The sequence below is a fragment of the Gobio gobio genome (genome assembly GCF_949357685.1).
Source record: "Gobio gobio genome assembly, chromosome: 4".
Classification (NCBI taxonomy): Eukaryota; Metazoa; Chordata; class Actinopteri; order Cypriniformes; family Gobionidae; genus Gobio; species Gobio gobio.
The window spans coordinates 8347542-8370642 of record NC_137100.1 but is presented as its reverse complement, the minus strand read 5'-3'; the positions used below and the strand labels follow the sequence as shown (position 1 = coordinate 8370642).

The following is a 23101-nucleotide window of genomic DNA, read 5'->3' as shown; positions in this document are numbered from 1 at the left end:
AAACCGAATTTATTTCATTTAAAAAACAAATTGGAATGTGCAATTCTAGAAAAGTGTCTGTCTAGAATAAATGGAAAAAGAGACCCAAGCAAATGATCCAGAGACCTTCTAAACTATAGAACTACAGTTGTGTGGTTAAAGTATATAATAATAATAATAATAATAATAATAATAATAATAATAATAATAATAATAATAATAAAAAATAAGTGATGATTTGCTTAAAAAATACTACTGAGACGAGGCAAAATTATGTTGAAATTTAATCAGCTATATTTTAATATCTTTAAACACACACAAAAAGGACATTCTCACTATTTTGAATTTCAGATTACACTTTTTTTTATTCCTATAAGCATTAAACAGTAGATTTCTGACATTCTAATTAAACTCTTGATTTGATATTGAATACACTATTATTTCAACATTTATCTGAAGTCAGTACTTGGAGTTTGTGAGAGTAAAAACTTACGGTAACACTTTATTTTGCAGTGTCTTTGTTACACATTTTACATGTAGTTACTATAGTAATAACTATAAATTATAATTACAAACAATTAACCCTACAACAAACCTAATCCTAACACAAGTACATAGTTAATTAATATCACTCAGTACTTAAATGTATTACACTGTAACAAAGACGCCTTAAAATAAAGTGTAACCAAAGTTACTGCTTGTTCTCTCACCAGCAGGAAGCAGAGAAATGATTATCCGAGCAGGTACAGTATATTTGACCGCAAGTGCTAGCGAAATTCTTCATAACAATACTCAACTATATTTCAATGCAGTTTGCAAACACAAAATATCGCAGAGCTCGATCACTATAGGTAATTATATTTTTATATGTTTTTATAAGGAACGATTTCATGTTACACAAGCTTAAAAATACTGCTTTTGTACATCAAATTTATCAAAAGATGCCAAAAGTGCCAACATGCAACACATTTCAGAATATCATATAAAATACAACCAGCATTACATTACGAAAATTTTTTATATTTTTTGCCAGTAGAAAATTGACTACAGCAACAGTTTTCAATGAGGGAAATGGTACGAAGGGACACTTTAGAGCACAGAGGAAAAAAGCAAGGCATGACAAGTCAGTACAAGCATGGGGGAACATATTCAGAGGTTAATATCCTGAAAACAGTACATGGGTATTTAATTTTCACGTAATACAGTCCCCTTAAAAAGGGTATTTTTATGTTCATTTTTGGTTGATCCATTTCTTTAGCATAGAACATCACTTTGAACACTATCTGCAATATTCCAAAAGGCCATTGTTACAAAATAATTTGAAAAGAAGTTTGCGATGAAATGCACTGAAAGCAATCTTCAATCTTGAAGGTCTTATGGGAAATCACCCCACAGGAATTCACACCTGGGAGTGTTTGCACATCTGTGTGCATATATATGCTTGTTCAATTGTGTTCTTTGGAGCGAAGAGCGTTTGAAAATGGTATGTTCCCAAAGTTAGTTATAATAAAGGCCAGGCAGGACAAGACAAGAGTGAAGGAAGTGAAATATAAGGCCTGGCCCTGCCCTGAGGGAGACGTCTGGAAAACTGCTTTAAATGAGCAAGTGAATGAAACAAATCTTCAGCATTTGTATTAAAGGCACTGTGGGGAGGTTTATATCTAAGATATCAGTAACAAATCTAAATGTAGAGGTCACGATTGAGTAAATGTACTGGGATTGGTTCAATTGGTCTGCCTTGGACAGGCCGATGTGGTCTCTGTTCTTGAGGACAGGTTTACTATCCTCAGCCTTTGTGGTCGTGGTTGGTCTCATTCATCAGAAGCACTGGTTCCTCGCACTTGACCTTGCTTGCGAAGCTAAAAAATTAATAGTAGAAAAAGATGTTTGTGTTTGGACAGAGTCACAAAAACTTTAACATATACAGTGGAATCATTATGATTTCCAAAGTTTTTGACAGAAGTTATGCTCAACAAGGCTGCATTTATTTGATCACATTTAAAAAAAAATGATGGGTTGTTTCAACCCATGTTTGGGTCAAATATGGGCAAACCCAACTGTTTAAAAACGTTAAAAACAAAAAAAAAGTAAACCAATGATTGGGTTTGTCAAATACAGTGAAAACAGTATTAATGTGAAATATTAGTACACTATAAACGTTTTCTATTTGAATATACACTATATTGCCAAAAAATTGGGACACCCTCTCCAACACCCTCTATTGATTGTAGGCGTTCAATCACTTCCATGGCCACAGGTGTATAAAATCAAGCACCTAGGCATGCAGACGCTTCTACAAACATTTGTGAAAGAATGGGTCGCTCTCATAGGTTGCCACCTGTGCAATAAGTCCATTCGTGAAATTTCCTCACTACTAAATATTCCACGGTCAACTGTTAGTGGTATTATTACAAAGTGGAAGCAATTGGGAACAACAGCAACTCACCCATGAAGTAAAATCATAGAGTGGGGTCAGCGCATGCTGAGGCGCACAGTGAGCAGAAGTCACCAACTTTCTGCAAAGTCGATAGCTACAGACCTCCAAACTTTGTGCAGCCTTCAGATTAGCTCAAGAACAGTGCGTCGAGAGCTATATGGAATGGGTTTCCATGGTCGAGCAGCTCATCCAAGCCTTACATCACCAAGTGCAATGCAAAGCGTCAGATGCAGTGGTGTAAAGCACACCGCCACTGGACTCTAGAGCAGTGGAGACGTGTTCTCTGGAGTGAGCAATCACGCTTCTCTGAGTCTGGGTTTGACTGTTGCCAGGAGAATGGTACTTGCCTGACTGCATTGTGTCAAGTGTAAAGTTTGGTGGAGGGGGGATTATGGTGTGGGGTTGTTTTTCAGGGGTTGGGCTAAGGCTGGGCGATAAAACGATAACGATATGTATCGCAATAGACACGTAATCGATATCAGCCAAAAATTTGTTAGATAAAACATTCAATAATTTTTTTTTCTTCGTCAGAAGAAACCACAGATTGTGAAGCAAGTTTGGTTGCATGAACAAAAGCACTCACTCTCTGGTAACCAAGCAATGTAGGGAGTGACAGGCTAACAGCCAATCATGTAACTGTATCACGTTTGGTAGCGCCATATCGTTGTCTCGTGTTGGATTAATTCTTCAGTAAACAGAACCGGCGTTCAGTGATAAGTGGAAAATGAGTGCGAGCAAGGAAATTGTTGATAAAACAGGAAAACAAGTCAGCTCGCCAGTATGGCAGTTTTGGGGATTTTATAAGTCTGACCGCAGTCAGACCAATGTCGTCTGCAAATTATGCAAGACCGTCGTCCCCACCAAGACTGGTAGTAGCACTAACTTGTTTTACCAGCCTTGTTTATACTTTGCGCAGCGCGAGCCTCCGCTGACAGCACGTGTCAACATTAGTTTGGGGACGTGTTTATACTCGACGCGCTCGCCGTTGTGCTATTCTTCACTTTGGCTGAATCCGAAATTGCCCCCCTAAACCCTCAATCACTATTCCCTACTTTAATCCACTAATACAGTTCACTTGAATGAAAACAAGTGAGCGAATTCGGACAGCCGCTGTGTGTGCATCGGCTGTACACTTATTATTGGGGTGCAAAGTTGAATAGAATGAGAGCACTCAATAACGTCCACTATGGTTTTGGACACCACTACAAATGGCTGTCCCCTCAAATAATGCCCTATTTAAGGGTATAGGGGGCGATTTCGGATTCAGCCTTTGAAACTACATGGAGAGGTAATGTTACTCTGCATCAGTGCCTTTATGATAAAGCATCTAAACGGTAACAGTTACAAAGAAATAACGAAGTAATGCTAATGCACCTTAATGTTAAGAGATAATTGTTAAGTGTTCATTGTGATTTTAGACTTGTGTTTATATTTGAATTATTTGAGTGTTTTCCATGGTTGTGTTGACTTTTCTGCCTTTACAACTGAGGGGATTATAATCAGAGGAAGGTTATGTTTAAAATAAAAAATTTTAAATGTACTATATTTTTCTCCTGGTCCTTATTTTAAATCGGTCATAAAAAAAGATCAATAATTATCGATTTCGACCGATATGAAACACTTATATCGTGATACAGTTTTCAGCCATGTGTCTGCTGTGAGACTTCAGTGAAAATGCCCACTGTTGTGATTGGCTGACATCTTTGATTTGAAATGAGTGTTAGATTATGTTGCAGAGAAAGGGGAGGTAACCTTTCCTGGTATGACGTCATAACAGGAAAATTCCAGATCAGCTCATCTGAGCTCTCATTTTCAAGGCAGAGAAAGACAGCCAGAACTCGGTTTATACCCATCAACATTTCTAGCCACTTGGGGACCATACACAGGCTAGGGGAACTCATATTAATGTTAAAAAACCTCATAAAATGACATTTTCATGCCATGGGACCTTTAACATGAGATTGGCAGAAACTGTGTGTGTTACCCCCCTTTAATAATGGTTCTTATCATCAATGTTGAAAACAGTTTTTGCTGCTTAATATTTTGGGCAACGTGATTTTTTTTTGTTGATAAATATAACAGCATTTATTTTAAATGTAAATAGTTTGTAACATTATAAATGTCTTTACTGTCACTTTTGATTAACTCAATGCCCCCTTCCTGAATAAAAGTGTTAATTTATTTATTAAAAAAAAGAAAATCATACTTACCCCAACCTTTTGAATGGTATTGCATTACAGTTTCCACCAAAAAAATATTAAGCAGCACAACTGTTTTCACAATTATTCAAAATGTTATTCAGAAATGTTTCTTGAGCACCAAATCATCATAATAGAATGATTTCTGAAGGATCACGTGACACTGCAGACTGGTGTTATGATGCTGAAAATTCAGCTTTGATCACAGTAATAAATTACTTTTTTAAACATTTCAAATAGAAAGAAATTCCTCTAAATTGCAATAATATTTCACAATATTACTGGTTTTACTGTATTTTTTATCAAATGCATGGAGCCTCTGAGCATAAGAGATGTCTTTCAAACCTTTTTCTTTTTTATGTATTTCTGTGTAAATGACATATAGGAAGAACAGACTTGAGTTCAGGTCTCAGGACACTGAGCTCAAGTCATGACAAAGCCAATTAGTGGCTGAAATTGGTAGAGCTCGGTAAGAATTCTTAAACAGACAAACGCTAATATCACCTGAGCCGAAAGCAGCGGGAAATAACCTGTCCATTCCTCATTTGGAATCATGGCACAGGTGCTTTTCAAGCACAAAAATCAATTTGTATGTTAATGAGCTCTCAAGGAAGTTGAAGCATGCCACACATGCGCGACACACATCAAGCGCACACAGAAAACCACAGACAGATTCTGTTAGTGTGTCAAACAGTCGGACAGAGTCACTGTTAGTCAATAACAGACATTATTTTCCAGGCAATGGACCAGATATTCTACCTTTTATCCATTCACCCTCTCCAGGCAACAAAAAATGCTCTCGGAAGGAATTCTATTACTTGGTAATGGGTGAGTATCTTCTTGTTGAAAACATCCCGCAGGTACATTTCCCCAGTGATAAACTAATTCCAAGATTTAAAGGTCCCATGATGTGAATTTTTTTTATTATTTTATAATGTTTCCTGAGGTGTACTTATGTTGTTAATATGATTTTTACATCATAAAATGTCGTCATTTAGAAATAAAAGGCATTTTTCTATCCTGATTTTAGCCCTCTGGCTTGAATGCTCTGTTTGAAGGGGCGTGTCTGCTGTGAGACTTCAGTGTAAACGCCCACTGTTGTGATTGGCTGCTGTAAGACTTCCGTGTAAATGCCCACTGTTGTGATTGGCTGACATCTTTGCATTTGAAATGCGTATTACATGTGGAACCCCTCTCGAATACTTTTACTACTTTTTTTTACTATTACAGCTGTCGAGATGAACGAATCGTGAAAGTGTTGATTATAGCATTATTTTGAGATCTTTTCCCATCACATGAAAAGCTGCAGTGATGAGCATTGAGTCGACAGACAGTCTGTTTATCGTGTGCAGTGATGCAGTTATCTCGTCATTGCAACGCGATTTCTCTCACAAAATGCTTTCACCACAACTAACAGCAAACACAACATTGATATGAATACAGGAAGAGCTTTGTTGTGCAGCATAACAGCGTCATTCATTATAACGGCTGTTTGGGCAAGTGTGCAGATACACTAGCGATGTGTTATTGACAGATCCGAATATTATAAAGAGAGTGTTCTTTGATCGCTCTCTCTGTAGTTTAATCACAATTTAAATAACAGATTTGTTTCGTGCCACTAAGAGAAACAATGTGAAGTTGATCGTTTAGTCACTGGTTTGATTCACTGATGCATAAACAGTATTAAACGATTTAGAAAGAAAATCTGTGTGAATTTATATAATTAGCTACACATCAGAAATCACTGATCACAGATCAGGCATTAATGAACACTGACACTCACTGTTTGTGGCGGTGCTGTCGAATCCATATCGTAAAGTCTGTTTGTAAAGCCGGTGCTGACATTGCGAATGAATCAAATGTAAGAAATTAACTGAATCAATTTTCTCCAAATTCTCTGGGCGGGCAGAGAAAAGGGGAGGTAACATTTGCCCGTATGACGACATATAGGGAAGATTCCAGATTGGCCCGTCTGAGCTTTCATTTTCTCAAAGGCAGAGCAGGACAGCCAGAACTCGGTTTACACCTATCGCCATTTCTAGCCACTGGGGGACCATAGACAGGCTAGGGGAACTCATATTAATGTAAAAAAAAACTCATAAAATGAAATTTTCATGTCATGGGACTTTTAAATACAATTTTTATTGATTTATTGCCAATGCAGAGTGAAAAGGAACATTTTACTGGACATAAATATTCCTTGCTGGCCATGAAATAGTACTTTAATTAAAAATATATGTTTGTCTGTAGGACAGTTTAATTATTTAATTATTTTCTTTTCCTTGCGTATCAGTGATGAGGATGAGCCATGGAGCCATTGTGATTTATTTCATCTGTTTTGGTGACAATGCAAGAATTCTTACACATTTGACAAAAAGTCCTTTGCACATCATATATACATTTCTGAAATAGCCCACTGTGCTCACAACACAACAAATGTTCTCTTTTAGACAGTTTGATTTGACTGACTGAATAAATGGATAAATTATTTAAAGTCCTCATGAAATCAAATTCAATCTTATTTACTTTGTTAGCCCACATTACAGGTCTTAGGGTGAACAATTAATCTGTGCAAGTTAATACACATAAAAAAATTGTTTGCCGTGTTAATCTTTAATCAAAGTCTGAAAAGTAACTTCCGGTCTTGAATGGCGTTCCGATGACGACTGTGTGACGGCTTGGGTTTGAATATCCTTAACCACTCCCCTCCAACTGTTAGTCTGCTATGAGCGAGAGATGGAGAGGAGGAGCGCTGAAGTAAAACCCTGCCCTCTATTCAATATTCCGTTTTGCTTGGAAATACGTCACAGCACTGAAATAAAATCAGTTGCAACTTCCGGTTCACTGGGACTTTAACATCCAATCAAGGGCACATTCCATACAATGACGTAACTCGCTGCTTTCCCAAACATATTTGCAACCTCGCATCATTACATGATTTCAAATCCCGCCTTAAAACATATATTTTTCCCTTATGTCTTTCTGATCTTATGATTTGGTTTGTGTTGTGTGTATTATGTTTCTCTCTGTTATATTTCTCACCTCTCCGTGTATATTTTGCCTGAAGTCTTTATGTCTGCTGTCATCTTTATTGGTCCTTGAGTCCTAAAGCGATCTTGAGTTTGTAGGAAGGCTCTATATAAAATTGTACTTATTATTATTATCCAACACCACTGTACATTATACCGGTCAAAAATTTGTACATACCAGCTCATATTTTCATTTGAACTAGCTAGTCACAACTGTTTCCCGAAAACGTAGTAACTTTGTCCCATATCCGTCATTCGAACCATGTTGGTTTAACAATATGACGTCACACTAGGGATGGGCGATATCTTATCGTTTGCGATATACCGCAAACGATAAGATAAGTACTCCCCACAATAAGAATTAGTCTTCCCGCGATAATAACGATAAGCCTAGTTGATGACGCGACCCATTCACAGCTCACGTGCAGAGCGAAAACAACTATGGCGGAAGAGAGGAGGAGTTTACCCCTAAACAAGGAGCTACCTCTACAATCTGCAACCTGTACACACAGATATATCTTCAACCGCTGAGCACATGGACTGAGCACTTAAGAGATTTGCTCTTTGTTAAGCGATCGGTAAAGCACACTATTTCAGTTCATCTCAATGAATGAACAGTGTGTTTGACGCACAGTAAACAGCAGTATGAGAGCACCCGACTGAGAGCGCTCAGTGTTTCTCACACACTCAAAGAGAGAGCGAGAGAGTCTTACATACCACGCAGAATTGACGTGCTACATGTAAACCATATTCTTTGTTGTATTTTCCTGTAAAATAACGGCGTTCATGTGGAATTATTCAGCCTTTATGAACAAGAAGAAACTAATGCGCAAACGGCAATCTCATTGGCTGGCCCTCACCTATTATTGTACCCGTTTTGATTTCAGCAAATCAGTTCGAGCGAACGCTGACAACATGATTAATATTCATGAACCCAGCAGGTCATCAATCTTTAGTGCGGTTTATTTTGATTAGTAGTAGAATTCGTAGCATTATTATCTAATCAGTATTATGTTTAGTTTAGTTGTTTTTTTTAACAGAAACACTGAATGAACCATGTCATAAGCTCCACCACCAGTCCTATATTCAGTTAAAATGACAAATATACATTCATACGTTTACCAAGATTACCAAGTTTTAGTTCAAATGACTAAAGTTCTATCATTAAATTATTATTTGCAACTTTTTCTTAATCTGAAGACATGGTTGTGATTATTACTTTTGCTGTTTGCACTATTTTTTCCACTGTTTGCACCATGAGAATATGAATAAATACAGAATCTGTGTTTACATTTCAAACTTGTCATTGATTTGAATTATTATTGTTTGTATTGTGTGATGTTTTTCAGCACAGTTGCACTATTTTTACAGAAGAGAAGAATATCTGTAACTTTTCCATTTCTGAAAAGGCTGGTGAGGATTGTTACTTCTTTATTTTTATTTTTATGTATTATAGGAGCCTATTTGATGATGGGTACGTTTTACTATAGATCAGTTTGTTTTTCTGAGGCTCTCACGAATAAGTGCAGCTCTCACTTGTAGCCAAAAACATGGGGAATGGTATGGTACTACATTTATCGTCATTGATATCATTATCGCAATAAATACCAGAAAATATCGGGATCAATTTTTAAGTCCATATCGCCCATCCCTACGTCACACAGATGGTGAAGCAATAATATCGACTATTGATCCATTCTAGATCAAATTAAATGTTCGATTATTGCTGTAAACAACAAACATGGCATCTGAAGACCACGTCGTTATTTTTGTTCTCTGTCGTTTTGCTTTATTTCCAAATGTTTCATTCATGGCAAATTCCCTCTTACTCCGGGGTTCCCCCAGTGTACCAGAGCATGTATACACATGCACACTCTTCAGAAAAAGCTATTTAAATTCTTATTTTGCTCACGAGCATGATATATGTATTGACATGTCCTACTAACAAGAAACTTCTAACCACAGGCTGAGAGCTGTAATTAAAACCACACAATTTTGCAATGCATTTGATGAATGTTCGTTGGATCTATGGTTTCGAGAAGCACTGAATCTTGGGACTATGCTGGTCACGATAGAACTTGCGACCGCAGTTGGCTAACAATGCCTTTGTGAAACGCAGCCCAAGATTAGTCAGATTTCCAAGAGTCAGCCTCTACATCTGACGGTTAATGACATAATGTAACATCATTGAAAGATATACAGAGTTTTGGCCAATTAAATATTCATATATACGTAAGCACAATGACATATTTCAGATTGTTTTCAAGTTATGTCTGTGAAACTTCTACACACACCTCCTACAAATATATTCTGTAGACTTTATTATGTGGACTAGGTAGAAGACTTTCAATATATAATTGTAAATATGAATTATAAGATCATATAAGGTTTTCCAAAACATTTGGCCATTTTTAAAGTGAGTGACAGCATGCCCCACCAATTTTAGAATGACCCAACAATAGATTGCGCTAAATCTTTTTATAGACACTGCATACATAATGAAATTCAAAAGTCTGTCAATGCTTTGGACAAGTCCATCAAGGGTTATGAAAAACTAAATACCTCCATCTGCTCTATTTCATCTCATCTTTCTTTCCAATTTCTTTTATTTTCTTTCCCTCTCCCTTCTGCTTTCTTCTAGCCATGATTTGTCAGTGGATGGCAGAAGAACTGCATTTGGACTGCACTCCAAAGAAACGCTGCGAGCACACTAGGTTTGGAAGCACCAGCAGACAATGCTATTTTTGTTCGGTCTGGATTCATACGGAAGGGTGGGTGGTCTCTAGGCAAACGATTACAGGCCAGTGCACAAAATCTGGATTTTTACTAGATTCATACGGATTCAAAGCCAAGTACGACTGGGCCACTAAGCGATTACAGTTTGCAGATGCATTCAAAAGACAAACTAATATGCTAATAGTTACAGGTTTTGACATGCTGGAGTGATTTTGAACACCTTTAGATCTACCATCTATTAGATTTGCAGAAAAATACTACAGTTTACATATACATTTAGTCCTAACCCTATCCCTACCCCTAAACCTAACTCTACCCATAAGTTATCCCTAAAAGAATTACACTGATGTAGAAGCTCCTAACCCTGGTTGTAAGCCTTAACTTGACACAAACGGTAACCTTGTCCCTCAAATCTGATAAGTTGATTGGAATGTTGTTCCAGGATTAACAAAGATGATCCAGGAACATGTTGCGCTTGATGAAATCACGTTCACTTTAAAGGGAACCAGCCGAGAAGTGCCAATCAAACAGTGGGCACAGTGTGAAAAGGAAACAGCCTTTGCCCGCTGGTTGCTTTTGCTTCACAGCAGGCGAGACTAACGTGCAAGCGCTAATCCCATTGGCTAGAGCTTTCACCATTCGCATTTTAATTTCAGCACATCATTTTAGGTGAACGCAGACAACAGGATTAATACTTTTTTTTAAAAGCCTCCCAGGATCTCAATGTTGGCCACTACATAATTCCCATGCCTCCATTGTGCTTTGATGACTTAATTATTTCTTTTCATTGTTATTCTAAAATGTGGAATAAAAAATAATTCAAATATGAGCTGGTATGTACAAATTGTACATAAATCTCAAGGACTCTGGGGAAACTATACCCTGAGATTAGAGAAATATAACAGAGAAACATAAGATGCATAACACGAACCAGATCATAAGACTAGGGATCAGAAAGACATGATGAAAAGATATATTTTGAAATGATGGGCGGTGGGGGGGGGGGGGGGGGGGGCTTTGAATGTGATGAGAAGTATCTTGTATTAAATACAGAAACAAATGGGTAGCCAATGTAATCTGCGTAAAACAGGAGTAATGTGGGAGGATTAGTTGCTATGTGTGAGGGCTCTGGCTGCGAAGTTCTGAATATATTGGATCTTATTTGGTGTTGTACTGGGTAAGCCAGACATGTATATACAGTAAGTAAGCAGGGTTAGCATAAAAAGGGCCTTTAAAGGATTAGTTCACTTCAAAATGAAAATTTCCTGATATTTTACTTCTTTCTTCAGTCGAAAAGAAATTAAGTTTGAGGAAAACATTCCAGGATTTTTCTCCACACCATTGACGTCCATGGCAACCAAAATGCTGAAGGTCCAAATCAATGCAGTTCCAAAGCGCTTCGAAAGGCTTCAGAGGCTCTGCGCGATCCCAGACGAGAAATAGGGTCTTATCTAGCGAAACCATCAGTCATTTTCAAAAAAATGTAACGTAGATGTAGGCAGAAGTACCGCCCCCGTGTTTACAAAGAACACATGCGAAGACTAATACAAACATCCTTTAGCAAAAAAAAAAGGTAAAACAACGATGTCAGACAATTTTGAAGTTGAAGATGGAGTGTTTTTTGGTAAAGGGCGTTTGTATTAGTCCTCGCACATTCGCTTGGGCGATACTTCCGCCTACGTCTATAGTGACCTTTACGCAGTGATTGCACAATCATTGGCACTTCGCAGAGCAGCGCAAGATGAGCAATTTAGGTTAAAAAGTATATATATATATATATATATTTTTTTTTTTAAATGACTGATCGTTTCGCTAGATAAGACCCTATTCCTCATCTGGGATCGCGCAGAGCCTCTGAAGCCCTTCGAAGACGTTTGAAACTGCATTGATTTGGACCTTCAACATTTTGGTTGCCATGGAAGTCTATGATGGGGAGAAAAACCCTGGAATGTTTTCCTCAAAAAATTAAATTTCTTGTCGACTGAAGAAAGAAAGACATGAACATCTTGGATGAGTTGGGGGTGAATAAAATTTAAGGCTGTGCGATATTGAAGAAAAATGCGATGTGCGATATCCTTGTTAAATAATGCGATATTCGATATGCCATACGATATTGCTTTAAGTGTGTAAAATCTATTTCTTTCCCCAACTGATATTGTTCACTTAAAGCATAACCGACTGTGTTTACATGAATACTCATCAAGACAGCCATTTTGACATAACTGTGTGTGTATTTGACGGTTCGAGTGTGTAACAAGACACGAAAAAAAGAATGGCTTGTGCGCACGTTTCGGTGTGTGTCAGACAGCAGACGGAGCGAGACTGCAAGGAGTTGTTTTTCGCAAGTTATTGTGTTTAATAACTCTTTTTAACATCAAGCAAGTCACAAAAGTAGCAGTCTTATGCCCAGTCTATTCTCTTCTAAATGCATGGACCTAAAACGTACACTTTTCACAATGTTGAAGTAGCCTATTAAAATCATTCAGATATTGCGTGCCCTTGTGATATACATATCGCAATATGTACATTTGCGATATTTCGATATATTGCGCAGCCCTAGTAAAATTTCAGGCAATTTTCATTTTGAAGTGAACTAGTCCTTTACTAATTAAAACAACGTTAAGCAATCACCGTTGTGAACCCATAATTCCATCAGTGGCACTTACACAGCATAGATAAAGATAAACTGGATGTAGCTAGCCCTCTACAGCCTTTGTGCCCCGCACTGAACCCCTTTTACACATCTGAGTACAAAATGATAAAATTAGCTGACAATAAGCTGAGAACGAAGAGTACGGATGAATTAATATGAAATGCATATATGTATTAAATAAAATGTGGTGTAATATAACAAATATAAAGGGGTCATGACATGAGAATTCACTTTTCCTATGACATATAAGAGGTCTTTACACCATTAAAACATGCTGCAAGTTTTATAGCTTAAAGCGTCCTCCTCACCATAAACAAAGCATTTATTTAACCAAGCTCCAAGCTGTTTGGATAATGTGGTGTATGTGAAATCAGACAGGCAAATACATCTATATATAACTGCCTCAAGAGCAAGAAATCGACAAATCGTTTTTACATTACAATATATTTACATTTGTAAATCACCTTTTGTTTTTGAAAGGGAAACTCCTACAAATGTATTTGCAATAAGGTCAGCAGCAAAAATAACGCCTTTTCAGTGTAAATTTTTCACTGTCTTTAGTAAATCCTGACATTAACGCCAAAAGAGGGTTTGTGCTGGCGCAAGCTATTAGTAAATCTGGCCCTATGTTTGTTCAGAGCATTTGAATGTACCTTGTTAACAAAATAATCAAATGCTGTGTAATGGAGAAAACCTTTGTTGAAAGCTGAAGCATCCAACTGTATTGGACCTGGTAGTAACTACATTGCAAACCGTGAATAAATGATTTCAAACTGCTTTGTCTGTAAATGTACTCATGTGCAATAATGAGGGGGCATTGATACTTTTTCCTAAGCAATGATGTTAACAAATCATTACAGAATGTATTGTACCCTACAAAAGTTATAAACCCTGAAAAGAATTCTTGGAGAAAATATCTCCTAAAACAACATTCCTTATCTGGATAAAACACAAACTAAAATGGGGAAAAAATCATACTAACCAGTGTTTTACTACCTGACCTAGCTAAGTTGGGTTTGACTACAGATTCAGCACAATCTGTATAATGTGTAAATGTGTATGAATGTACGCACCTCCTCCAGCTCTTTCTGTGTTTCCTCTTCCATCCTTCTGATATCCTCCATGTTGAGCTCTACCCACTTATCAATCCAGCAGAACAGCTGCCGATGGAAGTTGGTGAAGATTCTCTTCTCTTGCTTAGTAAATGACCGAAAAACAAAGCACATAAATCCCAAACCATTCCACAGAATTATAACCCAATCCAGACACACAGTACAGTAACAGCATGGAATTACACTTGCTTTAATTACATAATTAAATAATTTAAAGATTTTAATGTTGACATTCCTACTTAATTTGCTAACAAATTTGCTAACAAATTTCTCAGAAAAAGTGAAATTTGGCACAGTTTTATTCCTAATACACAATAATAATAATTCAATTTAGATGATGTTAAAGGGTTAGTTCACCCAAAAAAATAATAATTTCTGTCATTATTACTCACCCTTCGTTCATCTTCGGAACACAAATAAAGATGAAATCTGAGAGCTTTCTGTCCCTCCATTGACAGCTACACAACTGACACTTTGACGCTTTATAAAGAGATCGTAAAAATTATCCATATGATTTGAGCAGTTTAGTACAATGAATGAAACTCATTGTTTCTTGCGGAAGCTCAAACGTGTTGCATAACACGAGAATGAACCTCATTGGTTCTTGAGGAAGCTCAAACGTGCTGCGTAACACGAGAATGAACCTCATTGGTTCTTGAGGAAGCTCAAACGTGCTGCGTAACACAAGAATGAACCGCATTGGTTCTTGAGGAAGCTCAAACGTGCTGCGTAACACAAGAATGAACCTCATTGGTTCTTGAGGAAGCTCAAACGTGCTGTGTAACACGAGAATTAACCTCATTGGTTCTTGAGGAAGCTCAAACGTGCTGTGTAACACAAGAATGAACCTCATTGGTTCTTGCGTAAGCTCAAACCTGCTGCGTAACACAAGAATGAACCTCATTGGTTCTTGCGTAAGCTCAAACCTGCTGCGTAACACAAGAATGAACCTCATTGGTTCTTGCGTAAGCTCAAACCTGCTGCGTAACACAAGAATGAACCTCATTGATTCTTGAGGAAGCTCAAACGTGCTGCGTAACACGAGAATGAAACTCATTGGTTCTTGAGGAAGCTCAAACGTGATGCGTAACACGAGAATGAAACTCATTGGTTCTTGAGGAAGCTCAAACGTGATGCGTAACACAAGAATGAACCTCATTGGTTCTTGCGGAAGCTCAAACGTGCTGCGTAACACAAGAATGAACCTCATTGGTTCTTACTGAAGCTCAAACGTGCAGCGTAACATGAGAATGAACCTCATTGGTTCTTGAGGAAGCTCAAACGTGCTGCGTAATACGAGAATGAACCTCATTGGTTCTTGAGGAAGCTCAAACGTGCTGCGTAATACGAGAATGAACCTCATTGGTTCTTGCGGAAGCTCAAATGTGCTAACACGAGAATGAACATCATTGGTTCTTGCGTAAGCTCAAACGTGCTGCGTAACACAAGAATGAACCTCATTGGTTCTTGTGGAAGCTCAAATGTGCTAACACGAGAATGAACATCATTGGTTCTTGCGTAAGCTCAAACGTGCTGTGTAACATAAGAATGAACCTCATTGGTTCTTGAGGAAGCTCAAACATGCTGCGTAACACAAGAATGAACCTCATTGGTTCTTGAGGAAGCTCAAATGTGATGCGTAACACAAGAATGAACCTCATTGGTTCTTGCGTAAGCTCAAACGTTCTGCGTAACACGAGAATGAACCTCATTGGTTCTTGCGGAAGCTCAATAATGTTGCATAATACGCAAAAATTTTGACTAAACTGTTTGATTCATATGGATTATTTTTACGATCTCTTTTTGAACTTTTTGAAGCCTCAAAGTGGTAGTTGTGTAGCTGTCAATGGAGGGATAGAAAGCTCTCAGATTTCATCAAAAAATATCTTCTTTTGTGTTCTGAAGATGAACGAAAGTCTTATGGGGTTGGAACGACATGAGGGTGAGTAATGACACAATTTTTATTTTTGGGTGAACTAACCTTTTAATATATATATCTTACCTTGTGAATGAAGCTTTCTACCCTGTTCTGCAGGCCCCACCACTTAAACTTGACTGTGACGAGCTTGTAAGCACACATTCGTGGGCAGTCAGGGTTATTAACCAGTTCTTTCTGTGAGGTTTCAAAAATAAATGAATGAAGCTATGTCGACAATGCAGAAATTACATTTTAACTTAAATGCTAATACAGAATACAGGTCCTAAAAATCAAATAATTACAGATTGGGTAGTTAATGCAGATGCTTTTCTTATAAGATCTCCAGAATAGATGCTGATAATAATCAGCAAAAACACATTTTAGGTGCTCCACAATCTAACAAGCCTCGGGAAGGTTAATCTAATCTTCAATACACTCAAGTAAAGACATCTCTTATTCATATTCATGTGGACACGTACATGTCTTAGTTTGTGCCAATCACTGTGATGCCTTTTACGGTCCATCAAAGCGGAGTGATTCATCTTCATTAGTTCTTAACTGCAAAACACTTCCACTAATACACTCATAATTTACTCAGAGGTCATTGTAGAGACAGCACTGTACTTTTTTACTGAACTATTATTTTAAATTGTATCTTTTGAGATTGCATTGCTGTTTGAATTCAAAAGGGCAGAAAAAAACAGTGTGCTATAATACAAGTGTTCTAAAGCCATTATGATTGACATTAAGCCCAACTCTCCCTGCAGTGTGAGTGTGTGTGTGTGGTCCTGGTATTCCCTACGTTACGGGGAACAAATGTCCCCACAAGTATAGTAATACCGTAAAATTTTGACATTGTGGGGACATTTTTGGGGACATGAGGAAACAAGCTAATAAATCATTCAGAATTATCCTTTTTGAAAATCTAAAATAGCAGAACGTTTTATGTTAGGGGTAGGGTTAGTGTAAGGGAGATAGAATGTACAGTTTGTACAGTATAAAAATCATTACGTCCAGGGCTTGACATTAACCTTTTTTGCTCACCAGCCACAGTGGCTGGTGGTTTTCCAAAGTTACTAGCCACTCAGCATTTTCACTAGCCAAAATGTTGTTGTTGGCTAAATGTAAATGACCACTGTAGGCTACACACCCAAAGCAATGTATAACATGACAGGTCATTAAATAGGCCTATTTAGCTCAGATAAGGTTGACTGTAAAACTCCTAAATCTAGAAAGAGAAACTAACAGTTGTTGTCTAAAAAAATAAAAATGTATACTACTGTAAGACCGCATGAATTCGCTCCAAGGATCGGTAGCGAACCGCGGTGAAGGCCGCACGCGCATTCAGTGTTTCTGCTGGAAAAATGGATTTGATTATAATATTCTTTATCTGACTCCATTTATCATAGTTGTCGAATTTAGAAGAGAATCCCAACTGGTTGTTTGGTCATTTATATTTGATAGTTAATAATACATTTAATCATTCCGTTTTAACCCTTTGTTGCAATGATACCGTTCCTTATTGGAGATAGTTCATAATTACATATTAATTCAGAAAGGATCAAAAATGTTACAATTTATTAACAATCAAGTAAATGTAAAATGTCAATTACATAATAGACAGAAATCTCTTTTAAAAGGAAACACAAATTCTAATTATGGTTACACTTAAAATAGCTTAAAATAGATGTAAACTTAAACCCTTAATTATACTCAGTAGGCCTCTGCCTAGAATGTTACCTGTGAGATAGAGAGAGAGAGAGAGAGAGAGAGAGAGAAGAGAGAAGGAGAGAGTGAGAAAGAGAGAAAGAGAGAGCCAAAGAGCAGCTCTCTCTAGAGAAAGCAGAGAATCAAAAGAGCCAGAGCTACAGTTCGGATCTTCTTTTATCCTCTTCCCTGATGTCACCAAACTCAAATATGAGTCTTTCAAAACTGACCAATCCAACCAAACCGTGAGACGTTTGAAAGTAACCAATCAGACGAAACTGCTCCCATAGTACCAAAGGTGTGAAAAGCATTTGGCCAGCCAGCCATTCTTTTGTCCTTAGAAATCCCAAATGGCCCTTCTGATGGCGTTAAGGGGGGAGGGGGTTGAGACAATTTCAAATATCTTGGTCTAACAGTAAAGCAGATGATTTTGTTCATTTTCAAATATCTTTGGTTATTTTCCACCTTACACTAATTTATTCTCAAGCAATATTCCCATAGGGTTCTATCAGCTATGCCATGTTTAAATCTAGCATGTATTGTGTATGAGCCCATACAATAGCCTAGAATATACAAGATATACAACAATCAAAAATATACAAGGTGCGCATAATACCTGACACCTAGATGAACAGTTTACAGCTAGTTTTATGACTTTAAGTCATTCTCTTCAAATGCTATTGAAGTTAGAAACGTGTATACCAATGGCATATGTGCTGAATGCGCACTGACTCATGGGGACTCGTGTCACCTTGGGGACCTAAATTGAGGTCCCCATGAGGAAACAAGCTTATAAATCATACAGAATGAGTTTATTTGAAAATGTAAACATGCAGAAAGTTTTGTGTGATGGGTAGGTTTAGGGGTAGGGTTAGTGTAAGGGTAGAGAATATACTGTTTGTACAGTATAAAAACCATTATGCCACATAGATAATGAACCAGACGTGTGAGTGTGTGTGTATAGACAGTCCCATGAAAAACCTTAAACAGCCATGGAGCCTTTCCAATGCAGAAAATGTTCTTTATATTAGTATAATGTTCTTCAAACCAAGAGCAACGTGGCTATTTTAAGCACTGTTCGCTAAAAGGTTTTCATGGGAACCCGAAATGGTTCTTGGATAGCATCATTTCGAACACCCCCTTTTAGAACCTTGTTTTTAAGAGTGCAGACTGATCTGGGCTGCTTTTCCTAAAAGCATGGTAAGCCTAAGTAGATCAAAGAACCATTTCCACCAATGGACTCTATGATCAACTTAGCTCATGAGGATTTTGGAAAACGCAGCCCTGGTTGTTGAGTTCAGTTTGCTAAATCGATCCAGATGCAGTGACTACGAGCGAGGCCACAAGAAGGGAAAATTATCAGTAAATAACATAAATTTCAGTCTTCACACTAAAATGACTTCAGAAGACTTTGAATATAGTACACAAGTCAAATAAAGCATCTGGTTTATATGATGGTTTAAAAGCTCTGGTATTCATTCATTGTAACTGCTTGGGGAAAAAAGTCTTCTAAATATTTTTACTCCATGGAAGAAATAGTCATATGGGTTTAGAATGAAGGATGAGAAGAAGGGTCCCTACCATCCAATTGGGTCCCAATGGTCCTCTGCCGGTCTTGACTGACTTAAAAATAGCTGGATCCTCGTCTCCCTTGTAGTCCTGCATATTAACAGATGAAAATCAACCTAGGGTTCGTTTGAAATTTATATACTAAGATCATCTACATCTACATTAATTTTGTGGATACTCACATTCTTAACCAATATAACATTTGGGAAGCTGCTGCACTTTTTTAAAAGAGTTTATTTACTCTTCAAAACTGCAAAATTCAAACCCTTAGTAAGCAGATTCATCAGGGAATAGATGTCAAAACTTGAGTCAAGTACGCCCTTATAGACTTAGGTTATGCCTAATAGAGCCCAAGTCATTAAAAAGTATTCAAGGACAGATGCAGTGAGGTATGGAGAGGTTAAGAAAAAACAGGGAACAAAAAAAAATAGACTTAATAAACCTGAGAGGGTGGAAACTGGGAGAGATGGTGAGAAAAACAGCTGCTGGTAAAATAAATGGATGGAAAGCATTTAATTTTAACTGGACCTCCAGGGCCTCGCAATTGTAAATAAATCATGATACGCCTCCGGCAAAATAACAACTTCTCAGTTTCGGTACAGTTAGTGAGGCAAACAACCATTGAGGGCTTGTGCGCGCTCACATACGCACACACACGCCACTGTCACACTGAGAACAAACCGACCTGTTTAATACCAAGTGTGCTGTCTGGAGGCCAAAGCGTGATGATACGGTAACAATGCTTGGTGTGAATTCATGTAAAGCAGAGGTTTGTTTGTGTGCCAGGCTATATAAGCCCTTAATTACTCGAACCCAGCTCACGGTTCTCAGCACAACGCCTGCAGCCATGCCTGAGGCCAGAGTCTGATAGGGCCCAAAGACACGGACAGCCAGGGCACTAGAGAAAACTGCTTCATTAGACCATAATCCCTCTTTCCCCTCACACAAACACTCTTAACTAGCTAATCAATGGCAGAGAGGAGCATTACATTCAAGTTATTTTCCAGCCTCTCACATAGACGCATGATTCTTGAAACCAAAGACCTTGTTAAATTGGTCTTGCTTTCTCATATAACGTCATTAACTTCACTATATATAATACATATTTATACACAGCACACACACATATATTGACAGCACTAATATATATATATATATATATATATATATATATATATATATATATATATATATATATATATATATATATATATATATATATATATATATATATATATATATATATATATATATATATATACACACTGTATATATATATATATATATATATTAGTGCTGTCAATATATGTGTGTGTGCTGTGTATAATTATGTATATTTGAATAAACATGCATGTATATATTTAAGATTTTATTTCTTAAATATATACATGTAGGTGTGTTTATTCCTATATTCATAATTATACACAGTACACGCATATATTATGTAAATGTATGTATTTGAATGTGATTTTATATATATATATATATATATATATATATATATATATATATATATATATATATATATATATATATATATATATATATATTAGTGCTGTCAAATCAATGATTAATGGCAATAAATTGTTATTAGTTAAATGTGTCATAATGTATTAATTACCTAACAACATATTATATTAATAATGTAAATTAATGTGTTCATTACTACAATGGCTCAAAGCCATGCATTTCAACTTCCAGTTGTCTGCTTTAATTAATCATTAGCTAATGATTTGCAAATGTGTAATTATGTTATGACTTTACTTGTTGAGGCACATTACTATTAACTCATTCAAAATTAATTCAACCATAACCACACTGATATATTACTCAACAATTAGTTAATAGTCATGTGCCTCAAGAAGTAAAGTCAGAGCATAAAATGATACCTTTGCAAATCGTTAGCTAATGATTCATTAAAGCAGACAACTGGAAGTTGAAATGCATGGCTTTGACTATTGTGGTAATGCATATATGAATTTGCATTATTAGTTAATATAATTAGTTGATATATTAAGGAATTAATACATGATGACGTATTTAATTAATAGCAATTAATATATTATTTAATCTATTAATCACATAGAATGTACTGATGCAGTAATCATTAATAAATGGGTTAGTTCTTCATGAGTCATACATTAACTCGTGATTTTCTGTGCATTAGTTAAGCATGAATGCACCTGTATTGTAAAGTGTTACCTTACATATAATACAGGGAACTCATTAGGGATGCAAACCCATTAAGGATGAAAAGGGTGTAAAGTATGTGAACCCCCTAGGGTCTACAGATTTTTTTAATATCTGTTTAAAAATGTGGATTTACAGTTGATGAAGAAGATATATGGAAACAGTCACCTATACTGTGCATTTTTATGAACACATGCAATATGACTATACAACAACAGTACTATTAATAAAAATTTACAAATTTGAGATGATGGTTGGTGTATGCTCCACCCAATCGCAAAGCACTTGCAGAGACTGAGTTTGCGTGGAGCACCACTAAAACAAACTGAGCCGTTCCTAGACACTGAAAACACAAGATCAGGAGCTTCTCGTGTGTAAATAGAAAACAGTGCCATGCTTCAAGCACGAGCATTTTTGACAGCTTTTTGCGTGGTTTGCATTTCATTCCCTGTGCCTCTTTGCAGACTCCTGCAGGACATTAGCATGCAGTAAACTGATGTCAGATTATTTGACACTTGTGCTACCGTTTGCCAGGGCCTAATGGCCTAGCAGCAACTCTGCAAAATTTTAGTTTTTGAGCAGGTTAAGGGCCTCACAAGCCTCTGAAACCTTGAAAAAGCATAATAAATACATTTGCAAGCAGCGATGACGGGCCCAAGCACTACAGTACCACCCAGTGGCTTTAGGAAAACAACGCACAATAGACACAAGGATTTAACCTCTGGTAGTCTTGTTGTTAGTGAGCGAAAAAAGGTATGTTTTTTATAATATTTTATAATTTTTTTTACTTCATCTGAATGGTGTAAACCTTTATAATTAATTGTCGCACTTGAAAATATTGGGGAAAAACAAGATTGGGGAAGGCTAAATGGTCCTTGGTAAACAAATGAGAAATATGAAAATAAATATATTTCTGGGGGGTACAATGTACAAATCAGCCAGCTAGCAAAGCATTTGTTTCCCAGGGAATGCATGAACTGATAAAATGTACACCTTCAATGCTTTGATTGAAAAGGTCTGCCAAATGCATACATGTAAATAATACGCTATAGTTCTTTATCTATCAGTCTAATTAAAAACAGTTGAACACTAATAAAGACAAAACATCTTGACATTTGAATGTGGCTCAGTGAAGGATTTGTGTCCCATGACAACATTTGCCAACTGATGAGTGTGTTATGCTCAACAGACTGACTGATGTTATCATGCTGGCTTGCTTTCACTGTAGTCTACAATATTTCATCATCTACAAATAATTTATAGAGAATGTATTCATTTTGACAACCTTTCCAGGAGATTACACCCATGAAATTCTTTGTTAATCCTAGGTTTACTTTGCTCATGGGAACCCTGATGATTAAATATGTAATAGGCTGTCACAGAGGAAGATTGATTTCTGTTTGTAACTGTATTGAGTGTAACAGGGTACTTACACCAGGGGCTACTTGTTCGTTGTCTGCAATGTCAATGGGTGTGACCTCCACAGACTTCCATGTAGAACTGTCCAATTTGTGAACCTGGTATTGAAAATGTAGAGGATTTATGATCACAATAAATAAGTACAACAATGCAC

At 36.9% G+C, this 23101-nt stretch overlaps 1 protein-coding gene across 1 annotated transcript in view; it reads right to left on the bottom strand.

The window, feature by feature from the left end:
- Positions 1–245: 245 nt before the first annotated feature.
- LOC307124610 (phosphatidylinositol transfer protein beta isoform) overlaps positions 246–23101 on the bottom strand; it is a 38058-nt gene continuing 15202 nt past the window's right edge. Inside the window, exons 7-11 of the mRNA XM_079813957.1 lie at positions 22962–23045; positions 19351–19428; positions 16147–16257; positions 14106–14228; positions 246–1838 (exon numbers count right to left, since the gene is read on the bottom strand). Coding sequence (XP_079670083.1) covers positions 1791–1838; positions 14106–14228; positions 16147–16257; positions 19351–19428; positions 22962–23045 — 444 coding nt within the window. The 3' untranslated portion in view covers positions 246–1790. The remainder of the gene's footprint in view (positions 1839–14105; positions 14229–16146; positions 16258–19350; positions 19429–22961; positions 23046–23101) is intronic.